This window comes from Candida orthopsilosis (genome assembly GCF_000315875.1).
Source record: "Candida orthopsilosis Co 90-125, chromosome 5 draft sequence".
NCBI lineage: Eukaryota > Fungi > Ascomycota > Pichiomycetes > Serinales > Debaryomycetaceae > Lodderomyces > Lodderomyces orthopsilosis.
Window position 1 is genome coordinate 314,451 of NC_018298.1, and position 14,217 is coordinate 328,667.

Genomic DNA, 14,217 nt, shown 5'->3' on the forward strand with positions numbered 1-14,217 from the left:
CGACATGATTTTAGTGTGACTAGCGATTGAAGAATGTACTTGTGAGGACAATTGCACCTCAATAAAATATAGTTGAAAAGCGTTTATGAGCTCTGGAGACTGCACTTCATTCATTCAATTGCTGAGTAATTATTTGTTCTCCCTTTTGTTTGAGCTTCTGGAGATTGCAAAAACTGTGGCGCAAGATCTAAGTAAATTGGGTCGTATTACACTACTCTCCATACTTTTGTGTCAATGCTACTATAATCGTCAAAGATCCCCCACGATTCAAACCATCATACTACAAAGGACTCCAACTATGTTGTTGACATAAATACAAAGCCAAAAGTATAGTGATACCAGCTACTTCAGTCCAATAATTGAGTATATGTACCTCTAGTTGTCATTACGAATAACTTTTCTGTACCAATGGGCTTTCAACCCCCCGCATTGCTAAGCACTCTGAATTCCATCTCTTACATGTGACCAAAAGGAACTAGTTCTTTTACATTAATTAAGGGTTGTGGTTTTGACGTGACAATGTTTGCGCATATTTAGTAGTTGGAATAGTCCAGAATCAAGTTGCAATAGTGTTAACTACGAACAAACTACATAGAGAACTTACTAAATACACACCTACATACGGTTATTGAGAAGAAGACGCGCTTACGCTACAAAACCTTGCTCTCTTATCTCCTTGATTTTTTTTTCATTTTCCAAAATTTCCAAAAAATGGAAATGTATAAATAGTGCTGCAAAACTCCTTTTTTATTTTTGTTTGAGTGAGGTTTTTCCTACGCTCCTTTAATTCAAATCTAGGTGCTTCATTCTGTCACATTGCTAGACGAATTATTCCACATTAGAACTTTATACCTCAATATGAGCCAGTGTAGTTTGGTTAAACACGTATGAACTTCTTCAGAGGTAATGACCATTGTTCATGAGTCGATGATGCTAGTTACATTCTGAGAAAGCACTACTGGGTTCGGATTGTATTTCCTAATGACTCAACCTGAGATGGTTTGATCGATGCACAAAGAGGCCTGTCATTAATTAATTATTATCTTTTGGATTAATAAAATTAGTGAAAAAAAGTTGCAGAAAATATACGGGGAGTTTATAGCACCTTAGGGGAGTATCTTGAACATATAATTTCCAAAATAGTAAGCGTTGTTTAGTTTAATGTAAATGTTTGTTAGTTTATTTCGTAACAAGATAAGTTGTAGAACTTTGGTTCTCTTTTACTCGATTGTTGTCTCTTAGTTGAAAGGTGGAAGGTATATCTAGCATGGTTATTTAGGTGTACACAAATGGAGGTTTTGATTAGTGAAACGATGTTTGTTTCAGTTGTAATTATCTTATCACTCCAATTTTGGAAACGTTGTGGTTTGCTCTTTTCACTCACCCTTTTTCAAGTTGCCACTACAGTCATACAAAAGATGACCACAAGAGGGGGGAGCAAAACAGATGAGGAAAGTAATTTCAAATTGGAAAAGATGCAGTCTGAAAAACCCACACTTTGCAACGCAGGGTGAATTTGGGTATATTTACGACGTGGGTTCAATACTCTCTACCTTCAAGTTATAGGTTTCCAGATTGATTTAGAATATAGTACTATACACTATAATATGAAGTTGAGAGTATACTTTTTTTGGCATTGGAATATTAGAGTGGCAACGGTCGTGCAAAACCGATTTTTTTTATTCTTGCAACTGAGTTGTTTCGTACCACGTCTTTACCCCCTCCCCCATTTTTTTGTGTTTTTGTTATCCATGAAAGATATAACACACACCCAGTAAAAAATTTTATAAAAAGCCCAAAATTCCAACAATTTGAACCATTTTACTTGACTCTTGTTTGGCTAATAATGATTATGTTAGCAACGTTTTGAGTAGCAAATAATGTTACTGCATCATCTCAGGCAGGACGTTTGCTAGTCTGTATTTGACTTCTGAGGAGGAAGATATGTCGTTCTTGGCTTTTTTTCACAGGTAAGAATCATAAAACTCTACATAAAGTTTAGTTTGTTTGCAAGTGGACAGGGGATATTGACAGTTTCTACTTCTCTGTTCGTGAAAAGTGTGTACATTGATTAAATGACTATGCCACTTGATCAGAATACAGACTGTTTTCAGAGACATATTTACTAACATCGTTCATTCGTGGGTTGGCCAGAACCAAATATAATATACGTAATTGGTGGTGGTACTTATGATACATATTGACAAAGTGTATGTTTGTTGGAGATTTGATATTTGAGATTAATGTACGTACTTATCAAAGATTCCGGTATATGTTAAAGTTTGTTGTGTTTGTTGTATTAAACCTTTAGAGGACAATATAGAGAAATGCTTATTCAAGCTCATGTCTACTTGAGCCATGATTTTGGTATGAAGCTCTGTTTATTGAGCACCAAAGATAATGGACTGGTGCTACCTAGAGCGCAAATTATGAAGCGCAAAATCTCTTTCTATAGCCCTCTTTATATACAGAAGAGACGATACAGGTAAAGTTTGAGCTAAAAGTTTGAAAGAATAAGTAGTTAAAAGAAACGCCACCATTCCAGTATTTTTTTTTTTTTCATTACTATACTAGTATATGTCGTTCTTTGCGTTGAAACGAAAACGTCTGAGCGATTTATGAGATACAAACAATAGATTGTCTTATACAAATTCTTTGAATACAAGGGGTATATTCTGATTTTTATCTATTATTGTGGAATTTTCAAGGTCAATTTTCCATGAGATCTTCTACTTTCCAAATCTTCAGCAGCTTGTCTATAATTTTGTAACTCGTACACTTTTGAAATATTGAATTTCAATTTATCGGTGTTCAACAAATCCAATAACAAACCCGAATAGTAATTCCATTTTTGTGGATTGTTCAAGTACACCATAGATGAGGGTCTGGAAACTTTAATGTTTTTAGTTGATAACTTCGATAACGAAAAAGGTGTAACTGGACCTGAAGCATTTCCAAAACTTACAAATGTACCCGCTGTAGCTAATGAATTTAATGATATATCGAATGTGTCTTTACCGATTGAATCGTAAACAGCTTCAACTCCTTTACCATTGGTGAATTGCCTTACTTTTTCTTCTATGTTATCTGTTGTTGAGTTAATCAAATACTTGGCTCCTGATTCTGCTGCTAATTTCAATTTTGTATCATTGGAAGCAACGGCGATTGCATTACCTCCGACTTGGTTGATCAATTGAACTAATAAGTTTCCGACTCCACCAGCAGCTGCCCAGACTAAAACATCGTCCCCTTTTTCAACCTTGTAAGGTTCCTTAACAAAAGTCAAGGCAGTCAAACCTTGTAACAAGATTGATCCAAATATCTGTAATTCTTGATCAGTAGCCAGTGGAGGTAACTTTAAGAGCTTTAAATTATCATTGGTGATCTTTGTATATTGAGCAAAAGTTGAAGGTGACAAATAAGCAATCTTATCACCCGGCTTCAAATTGTCAACTTGGGAACCTACTTCAACAACTTCTCCACTTGCTTCTCTACCAAAAATCATTGGTGGATTTGAAGGATATTCACCGGTTCTAAAGTAAGCTTCAATGTAATTGACTCCAGCGTAGTGATTTTTGACAATTATATCGTAGTCACTTTCAATCTGAGGTGTAGGATAATTGTTGTCGACCTTGATCTCATCAAAGCTACCGATTTTATTGAACAAGACAACTTGTTGCTTATTCGGGATCAATTTGGCAGATAATGAGCTTAATTGAGTGAAAGCACGTTGTTGTGGTTTGATAAATTTTGAAAGTTGACTGTAAAAATTAACTTCGTTGTGGCTCTTATTAAAGTTAGAAAATATAAGTTTGATTGCTTGAGATGAAATCATTATGGTACTTTTGGAAATGGGTGATGGAGTGTAACTTCACAAAGCTACAAGTGTCAAAGTAAAGGGCATGAAGCGTATGTTGTACGCATGTAGTCTAGTGCTGAATACCTATATATATGAAAGTTGGATTACTAATGGTAAAATACTTTGTTAATGATATGTAATCAATATGAGGCTTTTAATTATGATGTCATCAAAAGGTTTGATCTTATATATTCGCACTAACCGGCAATCGCTAAAATGTGTGGTGACTATTCACTCGATAGTAGTCCTGTGCTCCTTGATTCTCGATAGAACATCGTCAATGGGTTGATCTCTACTCAGCTCTTTCTTATCAAAAGATGACAATTTTTGGCTTTGCTCGGAGTTTTTTCAAATAAACGTTTCAACTTTTGAGTGCTTCATCTTACTTGATTGAATCTTCGACATACAAAAACTATCATTTAGTCTTGGCCTTTGCTTGGTTTCCACTGCAATGGAGATATCTGAAGAGGCTGCAGGTGTTAAACCCTCCCACACCATTGCTACCAAGGGGTTTAAAATCTGTGAGTAACCACTTTTCACTTACCCTGTATTTTATAATGATTCATACTCTACTCGAGAGACATAGTAACTACACTAGTGAGGCCTACACACGAATATTTTTGGGTTTTTAGTCTCTAGGACCCCATTGACTCGGAATATTATAACTAGTCACGACGGTCAACTCCGAAAAATACAAAAGGGCTTATAGTTACGCTTCAAGAATAAGAGCTGTTTAGAGGTCAAATGCTTTCATACCCAGTTACATACGCAATGCACTTGGATGAGCAATGGCAACATCTTTGGAATTCTGGTTCTTACTAGTGTAACCAATCACAACAAAAGAACCCCACGAAGTTAGTCAATAGAAAAACAATAGAATAATAGAATAAATAATAATAGTAGTGTATTAATGATAAAACTAAACAACCCCACAATTCAGAAGTGTAAACTAAGTACAAAAAGATTTTGACTTTGTATTGTTTTTCAGACATAAAAGTAGTTATATACAGAATGTGGGTCTTCTTTTGTACTTACCAAGCCTCGGACAAAAAGTGAATTTGAACTCGCACTACATAGTTAACACTGCTTTTTTGTAACGGACACTACTTTTACTTTTTCTCTGTCCGTTTTGTTTTTTGTTTCGTTTAGAGAGAAATATAAATTCAACAGACACTTTTTTCTGCTTCTCTATTTCCCCAGAGTAAAAAGAAAAGAAGTCAGTCAGATAAAACATTAAAAAATTGTTTATTTGTTGAAGACGGGATTTGTTCATTACAAAAAGGTACTCTACTTATACACATTTCGTAGCTACTGAACAATCTACATAACTACTAAACCAATTGAATTCGACATCTCGAAACATTTATATATTAACCGCCTTTCAAAAGACACTAACAAAACCTTTATTCTACCCAAGTCGTTTTCGTTGGGTTTGATCAAAACGGACAGAAAAAAAAATAATAAAAAAATAAGGCTCCGTCTTTCCAGTCACACAACAAAATTTAGTACACCACAAATTATCCACTACCGAGTTATACTCCGAACAAGTTTACCTTTTTAGTACATGGTTTACAAGAGACAGGCTTAATAACATATACACGCTACTTCATCATTACTAGCCACTACTTTTATCTCGAAGACTTTTATATCTCCTTTTATTTGCGTTGTATCCAGTTTTGATAAAAGACAAAAACGGGAAAAAAAAAGAACTCAATAACGATAGATACACAACGAACTTTTTCGAATTTGGATGCTTTCCGCTTTTAATACAACTTCATACATGAATACAACTAGTATTGGACTTAGGAGTGATACATCACACTCTTCGTTGAACCAGATGCCTGATGATGGCAGGCTGGAGGACCCTACCCCAACCCCACTGAGTGCACATTCTACTCCCAACGAAAAAGAAATTGACAACAATGACAACAAGACAACAATCAAAAAGGCAAAAAACATTCCTGTAGAGCTTACAGCTTATGGCACAACCCCCTCGGGTAAACCTCGTTTATTTGTTTGTCAAATCTGTACTCGTGCATTTGCAAGATTAGAACATTTGAGGCGACATGAGAGATCTCATACAAAAGAAAAGCCATTTAGCTGCGGAGTTTGTCAAAGGAAATTCAGTCGGAGAGATTTGTTACTACGTCATGCACAAAAGTTACATGCTGGGTGTACTGATGCGATCACCCGACTTAGACGTAAATCCATAAGACTGAAAGATGATGATGGAGATGACGAGTCTGGTACAGTAGCTCAAGATGCAACAAAAGTTAAAGCTGAACCAGTTGAATTCAACTTGAACTTGTTTGATTCGAAAGCCAATACTACTAAAGCGAAGGTGCTGAAAGCAAAACGCAACACTGCTATTTCACAACAATCTCCACTTCCAACAGGAGCAACAGTGACGCCTGCCTCGTCAACATCATCTTCCACGAGTGTTACTCGAAAAAGCTCCAATCCAGCTAATATGAAAAGACAAGTACTAGAACATAAAAGACATACACCAGATATTACAAGCTCTTCCGGAATTGCTATAACCCCAACAAGAGCAAGAAGAGGGACATCTTTCTCTGCACAATCGGGAGCGAATTATGCAGTGAATATACCCGAATTTAATGATGTCTACCCACAGAGTGATAATGTTGAATTCTCGACCCCTCAGTTCTTACCATCTAGCACTGCTGACGAAATGAATTGGCTTGATAATCTTGCTCATATACCCGGGTTATCCGACTCATCCAACATTGTCAAGATGCAACGCACAAGCTCTATAACATCTGGTATTAATGGGTACCCAACCCCACCTGTCAATGTCAGTCATCATGGTTCCTTTTCCCATCCCTCACATTTCACAGCTATGGGTCAAACTAGAACTGATAGCGTTAATAGCACAAACTCACAATTTGATGTAGGATACATGATGCCAACTGTCACATTGACGAGTCAGGAAATTCAGAATGGCGTAAATGCACATCATCAACATCAGCTACAACAGCAACAACAGCAACAACAGCAGCAACAACAGCATCAGCTACATAAACAGCAACAGCCACATCCTCAGCAACCTCCACCTCAACCGCATTCACAGCAACAACCCCCTCAACAGACATTTCACCACTCTGGTCAACTCGATAAGTACTTGGATGGTTCAGGTTATTCCTTCTATGATATACCAGATGATGTATTAGATCAGGCGTTGCATGTTGATCCATCGTCCCATATTCGAGTCTTGACTCCAATACTCCAAGAGCCTGACGAAGATCGTGCCCCTGGTAGAGCGGATGAAAATTTGAATCCTGAATGGAATTTCCTTAATGACATTGACGAATTAACTCATGAAATTGATGTTGGAGCTAAGTTCATGCCTGGAGGATACTCTTTCTATGGTGACCAATTTTCAGCCAGCTCTTCTGGGGTTGATGCTAGTTCGCCAGCAAATTTGAAATCTCCACCTAAAACCAACAGCTCTCAACTGAATGTGGTGAATCCAGTAATTGAAAACACAATTGATCAGCATACATTACTAAATATGGAGAACATGGCAACACCTCAAAGAGAACTTTTGGAGCAGATGCCAAAGATGAGATTGGGAAACTTTTCCAGAAACAAGATGTTTACCAACCATATGCGCCAGCTAATCAATCGCGCTTTAAACAAGTATCCAATAAGTGGTATTTCCACCCCAGTTATTCCTTCAAACGAAAAATTGGAATCATTTCTTTATCGATTTGTTGAAGATTTTTTATGTCATTTTCCATTTATACATGTATCAAAGTTAAATGAGTATGAGATTATGAGCATGGCATCTGATGAAGATGAATCTAATGAAAGTGCTAGAGTTTGTTTACCCTTGCTTGCGGCCACTATCGGTGCTTTATTGTCCAACAGCAAGAATGATTCGGAACACTTGTATGAAGCGTCAAGAAGAGCCATTCACATTTATTTGGAAAGTAGAAAGAATCCTCCACAAGGCAGGGTGAATGATGGTGCCACAAAGAACCCACTTTGGCTTATACAATCGCTTTCGTTGTCTGTTATTTACGGTTTGTTTTCTGATAATCCGAATAATGTGTTTATCGTTATGAGACAATTGAATGCATTGAACTCACTAGTGAAGACATCAATAAAGAGTAATGAGCCCATATTATTTTCCATCCATGGTGAGGATAGGATGATCTATGACAAATTTTTTGATCCAAGTAGGAAACAAGCTGAAGAAATTTCATTATTTTCCAACAGTTTGAGTGATGAATTGAAGTTTAAGAATTTGATCAATATGCAATCACAAACTCGAATTGTTTACATTATTTATCGATTGACCAATTTCCTTTCCATGTTGTATAATGTTCCCCTAACATTATCAGCTAACGATTTAGATGAATTGGTTGTACCTAATAGAAACGAGGAACACTTGTGGGGTTTTAAAAATTATCAAGAATTTCAAGAAAATTGTTCAATGAATGGTGAATCATTGACAATGTATTCTCAAACGAGCACAATCAAGTTTAAAGATTTGTTACTCAGAATCTCAAAATCAGCTAGTCCCAGTGTTCCCGTAAATGAAGAACTTGATCGTTCAATCTCATTTAGTCTTGATCAATTGGGTAAATGTGGGTTTACGTCTTTAGTACATGGAATATATGAAATCAAACAGTACAAGGAAATGGCTAAAGTTGATGCGTTTAAAGTGTTGGACGAAATGTCTGTGCATTTCCCCATAGATGATAAACACAAATTGAGTAAAGATTATGAAAGAATTGATTACTTATTGTTGACAAATTATACCAAGATTTGTGCTGCTTTAAATATCAAATTCATCAAGGACCAATTGTGGTTCAAGACATATCAGGATTTAGTTGATAATTTCAGTTATGTGTTCAACAACTTCCCTAGTAAAGGAGATGAAAATGTTGATGATGATTATTTACGAGTTGCTGATTGTTGTGTACAATTAGTCAAGTTACTTTCGTTTAGTACTATAGACGATGGTGAGCCAAGTCAACATCTACACCAACGTCCACAATCTGGTCAAAAGCACAGCTCCGAAATTATTGGACAAGCCCCATTTGATACTGATTTCGGATACTTGGACAATACATCGAATTCATTTATCGATGATCACAGTTTTCTTCATCATGAGGGGAATAACAACAATAATGAATCTCCCTGTGCAATCAAGGTGCAATTTTCAACCCAATTTGAACCAACCAATGATCTAGTCCATGCACAAATGTTGTTTCATGCATTCAACACCATGATTTTATTCTCAATTTATTTGATTAGACGTAAATCATTACTAAGAAAACTGGGGCTTATCGATGATGAAGCACAAGTTGAATCTTTGAACCAGTTCACAAGCAAGTTGCATCTGATGTTGTCACTACTTGATCAAATTGAACAACAGTTGAATCACCGCGGGTACAAATTCAATGGAGAAGAGTTTGGTAATGCGGGCATTACTAATCCATCACCAGTGCAACCTGGTACTGCTTCCAGTGGTAGTCCACATGTGAAATTGGAACCAAGTTGGTCTTCAATATCATACACGGCTGGGGGTGCTACTCCTACTGAGGATGCTTTGAAAATTGATTTACAAAAGACATTACGCATCCTACATGTTGGTGAAATGATGTTGAATTATCTATACGAATCTCAATTACGCGTATCGATTTTGAAAAAAGTAGCATCAAATTTACTGATGATGAAACAATATGTGGTTGAAAATAAAGATAAATTGGTAGAATAATAAAGAGAGAATCAAAAAGGCGGTATATAAACTATATTTATTATATGTAATAAAATTGAAAACCCTTGTATTTATTATAAGCATATATCTCGTGTACAGTATGCATCTTATCCTAGTGTTCTTGCATCGTATAAGAAATCATTTAGACCAACATTGTACATAAATTCATCCAACAGGTCATCATTTGGAGTTTTTAAAGATACGCCACCTGTGCTACCGCTGAAAGAACCACCACGGCCATTGGCGATTCCTCCAATGCCGCCGCTAGGCCCTCCTCCTCCAGACGCAACCCCAGACCGTAATGGTTGTTGTACATACAGTTCAGACCGTTGTAGTTGTTGTGGTTGTTCTTGTAAGTTGAATTGTTGATTATATAGATTTGATCCCGTAGCATCGAGATTCGTAGAGTCATAGCTCCCCAGTCCATATAGATTGCCACCAGTAAGTTCATTCACGGGATATCGTGATCCATCATTCCCCTGATTCGAATTCAAAGTGGAACCCATTGTTGCCATAGGTAGTAATAAAGTTCCAAAATTTTCCATGAAATTATCATAATCCTTATTGAAAATATCATGTGGTGGGAAATGTTCTTCAGTGGTTGCCGTTGATGACGTTGGCGTTCTTGTTGAATCATAGGACAGGCTAGGTGATATATGACTTGCAACTGACGATCGTTGCTGCTGTTGCTGCTGTTGTTGTTGTTGTTGCTGTTGTTGCTGTTGTTGCTGTTGTTGCTGTTGTTGCTGTTGTTGCTGTTGTTGCTGTTGTTGTTGAAATGGTTGACTTGGGTGGGTGAATTGGCTATTTGGCGTGTTGTAAACCGGTGGTTGGGGCAATGGTTTAGACTTGTTTCCATTTTTTGGTTCTAGCGGTGCGTCGCCCCATGTTTCCTTACCTTGTTTCCTCTTTTTACTCACTTTTCTCTTAACACCATTAACATCTAGGTTGAACTTTTCCATCAAGGCACTTTGCATTTGATTCATAATAACATAATATCTGGTTGCCATTATATTAGTCTTTGAATAAAATTGTAGTACTCGTTTAGCTGCGTTTAAATGAATCATCATTTTTTGAGTCGTAATTGTATCATCTTTGTACTCATGAGTCTCTAAAAACAATGCCGTCATTCCAATAATCAATGAGGCCATTAATACCGTTGATATCAACGCGTTCGATTCGCACCTCTCTGGTCGGAATCTAGTGTAGTTGATATAACACTCCATCAACTGAACAATCAAACTTGACGCTTTTATAGCAGCTCTGCAGAAGTTGCAAATGGCAATTTCTTGGCGTCCCTTGGGTTTATTGAATACTTTCGCCTTTCCCAGTGTGAATATAATATACATATAAAATGGTCGTGATAATAGAATGACTGTGTATAAATGGGACAAATGAATCAATAGTAATGAAATCTTACGATCATCAAATTCACCGGTAGCATTCTGTTCACCGTCATCATTAACTGCTTTATCCATTTGCAACTCTTCAGGCAAGTTTGATGCCCATTGTTTCAACTCAACAGCTAACTTCTCCGCCTTGAAAGTATTGACAATACCATCAAGATAAAACCCACGAATGATTTTACCAATGAGTTTCGCTACTTTACTAGTTTCAATCAATGCCTTCAAATGGAAATTTTCAATTGGTTCATCATTCTTATTAAAGTCATAGATATCTTGAGTGCCAAAATCATCCCAATCGTAATCATCAATGAGTAATGGACGTCCCAAAGTTACCGATGTAATACGATCCAATACATACAAACTCTTGAATAATTTTCTTCTATGTCTGACATATCCCTTGTCTGTGAATGATTCATTGATGTATTTGCGATGAAGACCCAACCCTTGAGCATTTCTCACTGCAATACCTAGGATTAACCAAGCGGTGCTACGTTGATGGGTTGATGAGTAGTAAAAGAAAGCAAGAGCCATAGCTTCCGTAATCCACAATTTCCCCACGTTCATATACTTTTTAGCCAAATGAATTCCAAATTCGAAATATGCCGATGATTTCATTTGTGACGACTCCATGTTTTGACAAATTGGATCACCAATAATTTCAGCATACAAGAGCCCCACTCCAATCATTAAATTCATCAAGGAAATCTGGTCAACTGAGCATTCGCTATAATTGTTGTAGATCGGAACAATCACTGTTTTTTCAAAATGTTTGATATCAAATACATAACAAGCCTCATTAATGTTAATGTAAAACAACCTCAAAATTCTCCGTAAGTTGCTACGGTTTGGTAACGCCATTTGAACAACCTCACGAACTTCTTCTGCATCATCAAATATCTCCAAAGATTCACGTTCTTCAGTAAACTCTGACTTACCAATAGTTTTGGAGAAAACGCTTCTGCATTCGAATAAAAAGGATAATGGGGCCGACTCACCAACATATTTCAAATTTCCTTCCCCATCGAAAAGCACACGGTGCAGTTCGGAATCTTCAGCCCAGCTAGGTCCGTGTTGTGCATCAGGGAACTTTGAACGTGCGTTTGGGCTGTTTTGTGTCTTCTTAGCTGGTGCAGCTTCGTCATTGTTCTTTTCATTATGTTCAGATTCGCTCTCCTCGCTACTAGATTCCACTGACTCGTCTTCATCCAGCAATTCTCCCTCTTCAATCTCTAATTTCTTCCCCTGTGACTCATCACTCTCGTCGGACTTTCCTACAACGGGGAACATTGTCAAAGGCTGGAAGTGTATAGGTAGTTGTGATGGTTTTTTTAACATGTTTAAAGATTTTTTATCCACTTGCTCAGTTTTGACTACTTTATGAACAAACTCCTTTGCTTGGGTAGTTAGTTTAGAAGGAGTTCCTGCTGTTGCATCCAATGTGGCATCCTTTTCTGCCTTGACTTTTCTCTTTTTGTTCTTTCTACGTATTGTTCTTCTATCAACAATACTAAATGTACAATCAATCTTCTTTTTCAGACACAAATCACAAGGCGCTTTTCCACTGCATTTGAATTTCCTTTTTTTGCAGTAGTCACAAGCCCGTGACACTTTCGTCCGTTTGTCAAGATCAAAACTTTCGGATGTTTCCATTGTTTATTGGTGTATGGTTGTAATTGAAAGTAGAAGGCGGAGACAAAATGAAATCCGGGTCTAGATTTTCTGGGGTGATTACACACGCAAATAAATGATAGATTAGTGAGTTATCAAAGTAGGTGCAGTAGCATTCAGATAGTAGAAGCTTGTTGGTAGTCGGACTGTACCTTGATGCGTATCTTCCAAATAGAGTTATGGGTGTAAATTAAAGTTTGTAAGGAAATGCCAATTGAAATGTCGTGGGGAATGGAAAGGGTTTACAAAAACAACAAATAAAAAGAAAAAAAGAAAAAAAATTTTTGTTGAAATTCTGAGTTTGATTGAAAAGACAAAAGCACTAAACAATAAGAAACTCCAGACTTTCATTCAACGTACAGATCCATACTGGGTTCTTTGTGCTAGAGAAGAAATATTGCCACCAATATTTCCTGACACTACATACATACTCAACACTTTTCTCTTTGACCCTTTCTCTCTCTTGCCGGTGTAGTCGTATCTCCTTACCTTGTTGGGTTTGCTGTCAACACACAACCAAAAATGATTAAGACCCCAGAAAAAAAAAATTGACTTAGTATATGATGTAGCTACCATATATTATGGACCTCTAAATAAGAACTAAATAGAGTTGAACAATAGTGAAAGACAAGGTAATGAAAGTTCTATTGTTTAAAACTTTTATAACTGAGGCGTTTGTTGCTGGGTTTTAAGAATCGATTGTCGTGAAGTTAGACTATCTCTTGTGTCTTTTTGTTTTTTTTTTGCCAAGCAATTCCCTAGGGTTTATTGGAGTGATAAATAAAGTATCACTGCATCTAGAAGCAAGGGATCATAGTCGTAATAAACAGTTAATAAGAGTTTTCCCTCTACTTTTAAGTTTACGGTATAGGTATACGATCGTTCAATAGTAAAGAAGTGTGTTATCGATTTCTTTGTGTAATTTGATCTTAAGTCCGTGTGTAACTAAACATTTAAACTCCGCGATACACGTCGATTCTGTGAAGTTTTAGACACGAGTTGATGATGTAAGATGAAACACTTGCTACAAAGATAAATATACGCACTACGTATCTTTTGTACATAGCCCCGTACAACTGCACAGCTAAAAACAGCAGATTAAAATTACGTTATCTCGGTAAGCATAACTTGGGAAGTATCTCCAGCATGATAAAAGTTTTCATCTGGCATATGAGGCCTGTATCCAGCCCATTTTTATTCTCACTAGTAATGAATTTATTGAGTAGGACTACTTGGTAGAAAAACCACACAACGGTCCGGTCTCTTTGTTTTTTAGCAAGAATGTCATTCCGTGTAAACAATTGGTATTAACACAATGGTTGGTAGCGCTCAGCCATTCTCTTTATCTTCTATACGTCGGGCTTGCTTAAAATGGAAGTACTACCGTCTATTGTACACTAAAGCAACCAAAATTGATTACTAAGAAACTGTCAAATATTTACGTACCACTGCCGCACATATATATATATCTTTCTTTGTATTGTAAACATCTCCAGCAATACCAATCCGACAACAACAATCTTCAAAACATGGCA

General features: G+C 36.8%; 3 protein-coding genes across 3 annotated transcripts; 1 reads left to right on the top strand and 2 right to left on the bottom strand. All coding sequences in view use genetic code 12, as the record gives it.

Moving 5' to 3' along the window:
- Positions 1–2,689: 2,689 nt before the first annotated feature.
- CORT_0E01520 (Hgt17 glucose transporter) lies at positions 2,690–3,835 on the bottom strand (the record flags this gene model as incomplete). Its single annotated transcript, XM_003869824.1, has 1 exon — positions 2,690–3,835. One exon carries the CDS (start codon positions 3,833–3,835, stop codon positions 2,690–2,692), a length of 1,146 nt encoding a protein of 381 aa, XP_003869873.1.
- Positions 3,836–5,609: 1,774 nt separating this feature from the next.
- Positions 5,610–9,608, top strand: CORT_0E01530 (Adr1 transcription factor; the record flags this gene model as incomplete). The annotated part of the gene is made up of 1 exon (XM_003869825.1): positions 5,610–9,608. The coding sequence occupies one exon, from the start codon at positions 5,610–5,612 to the stop codon at positions 9,606–9,608; it is 3,999 nt and encodes a 1,332-aa protein (XP_003869874.1).
- A 107-nt stretch (positions 9,609–9,715) lies between these two features.
- CORT_0E01540 (Zcf15 predicted zinc-finger protein) lies at positions 9,716–12,664 on the bottom strand (the record flags this gene model as incomplete). Its single annotated transcript, XM_003869826.1, has 1 exon — positions 9,716–12,664. The coding sequence occupies one exon, from the start codon at positions 12,662–12,664 to the stop codon at positions 9,716–9,718; it is 2,949 nt and encodes a 982-aa protein (XP_003869875.1).
- Positions 12,665–14,217: the final 1,553 nt, after the last annotated feature.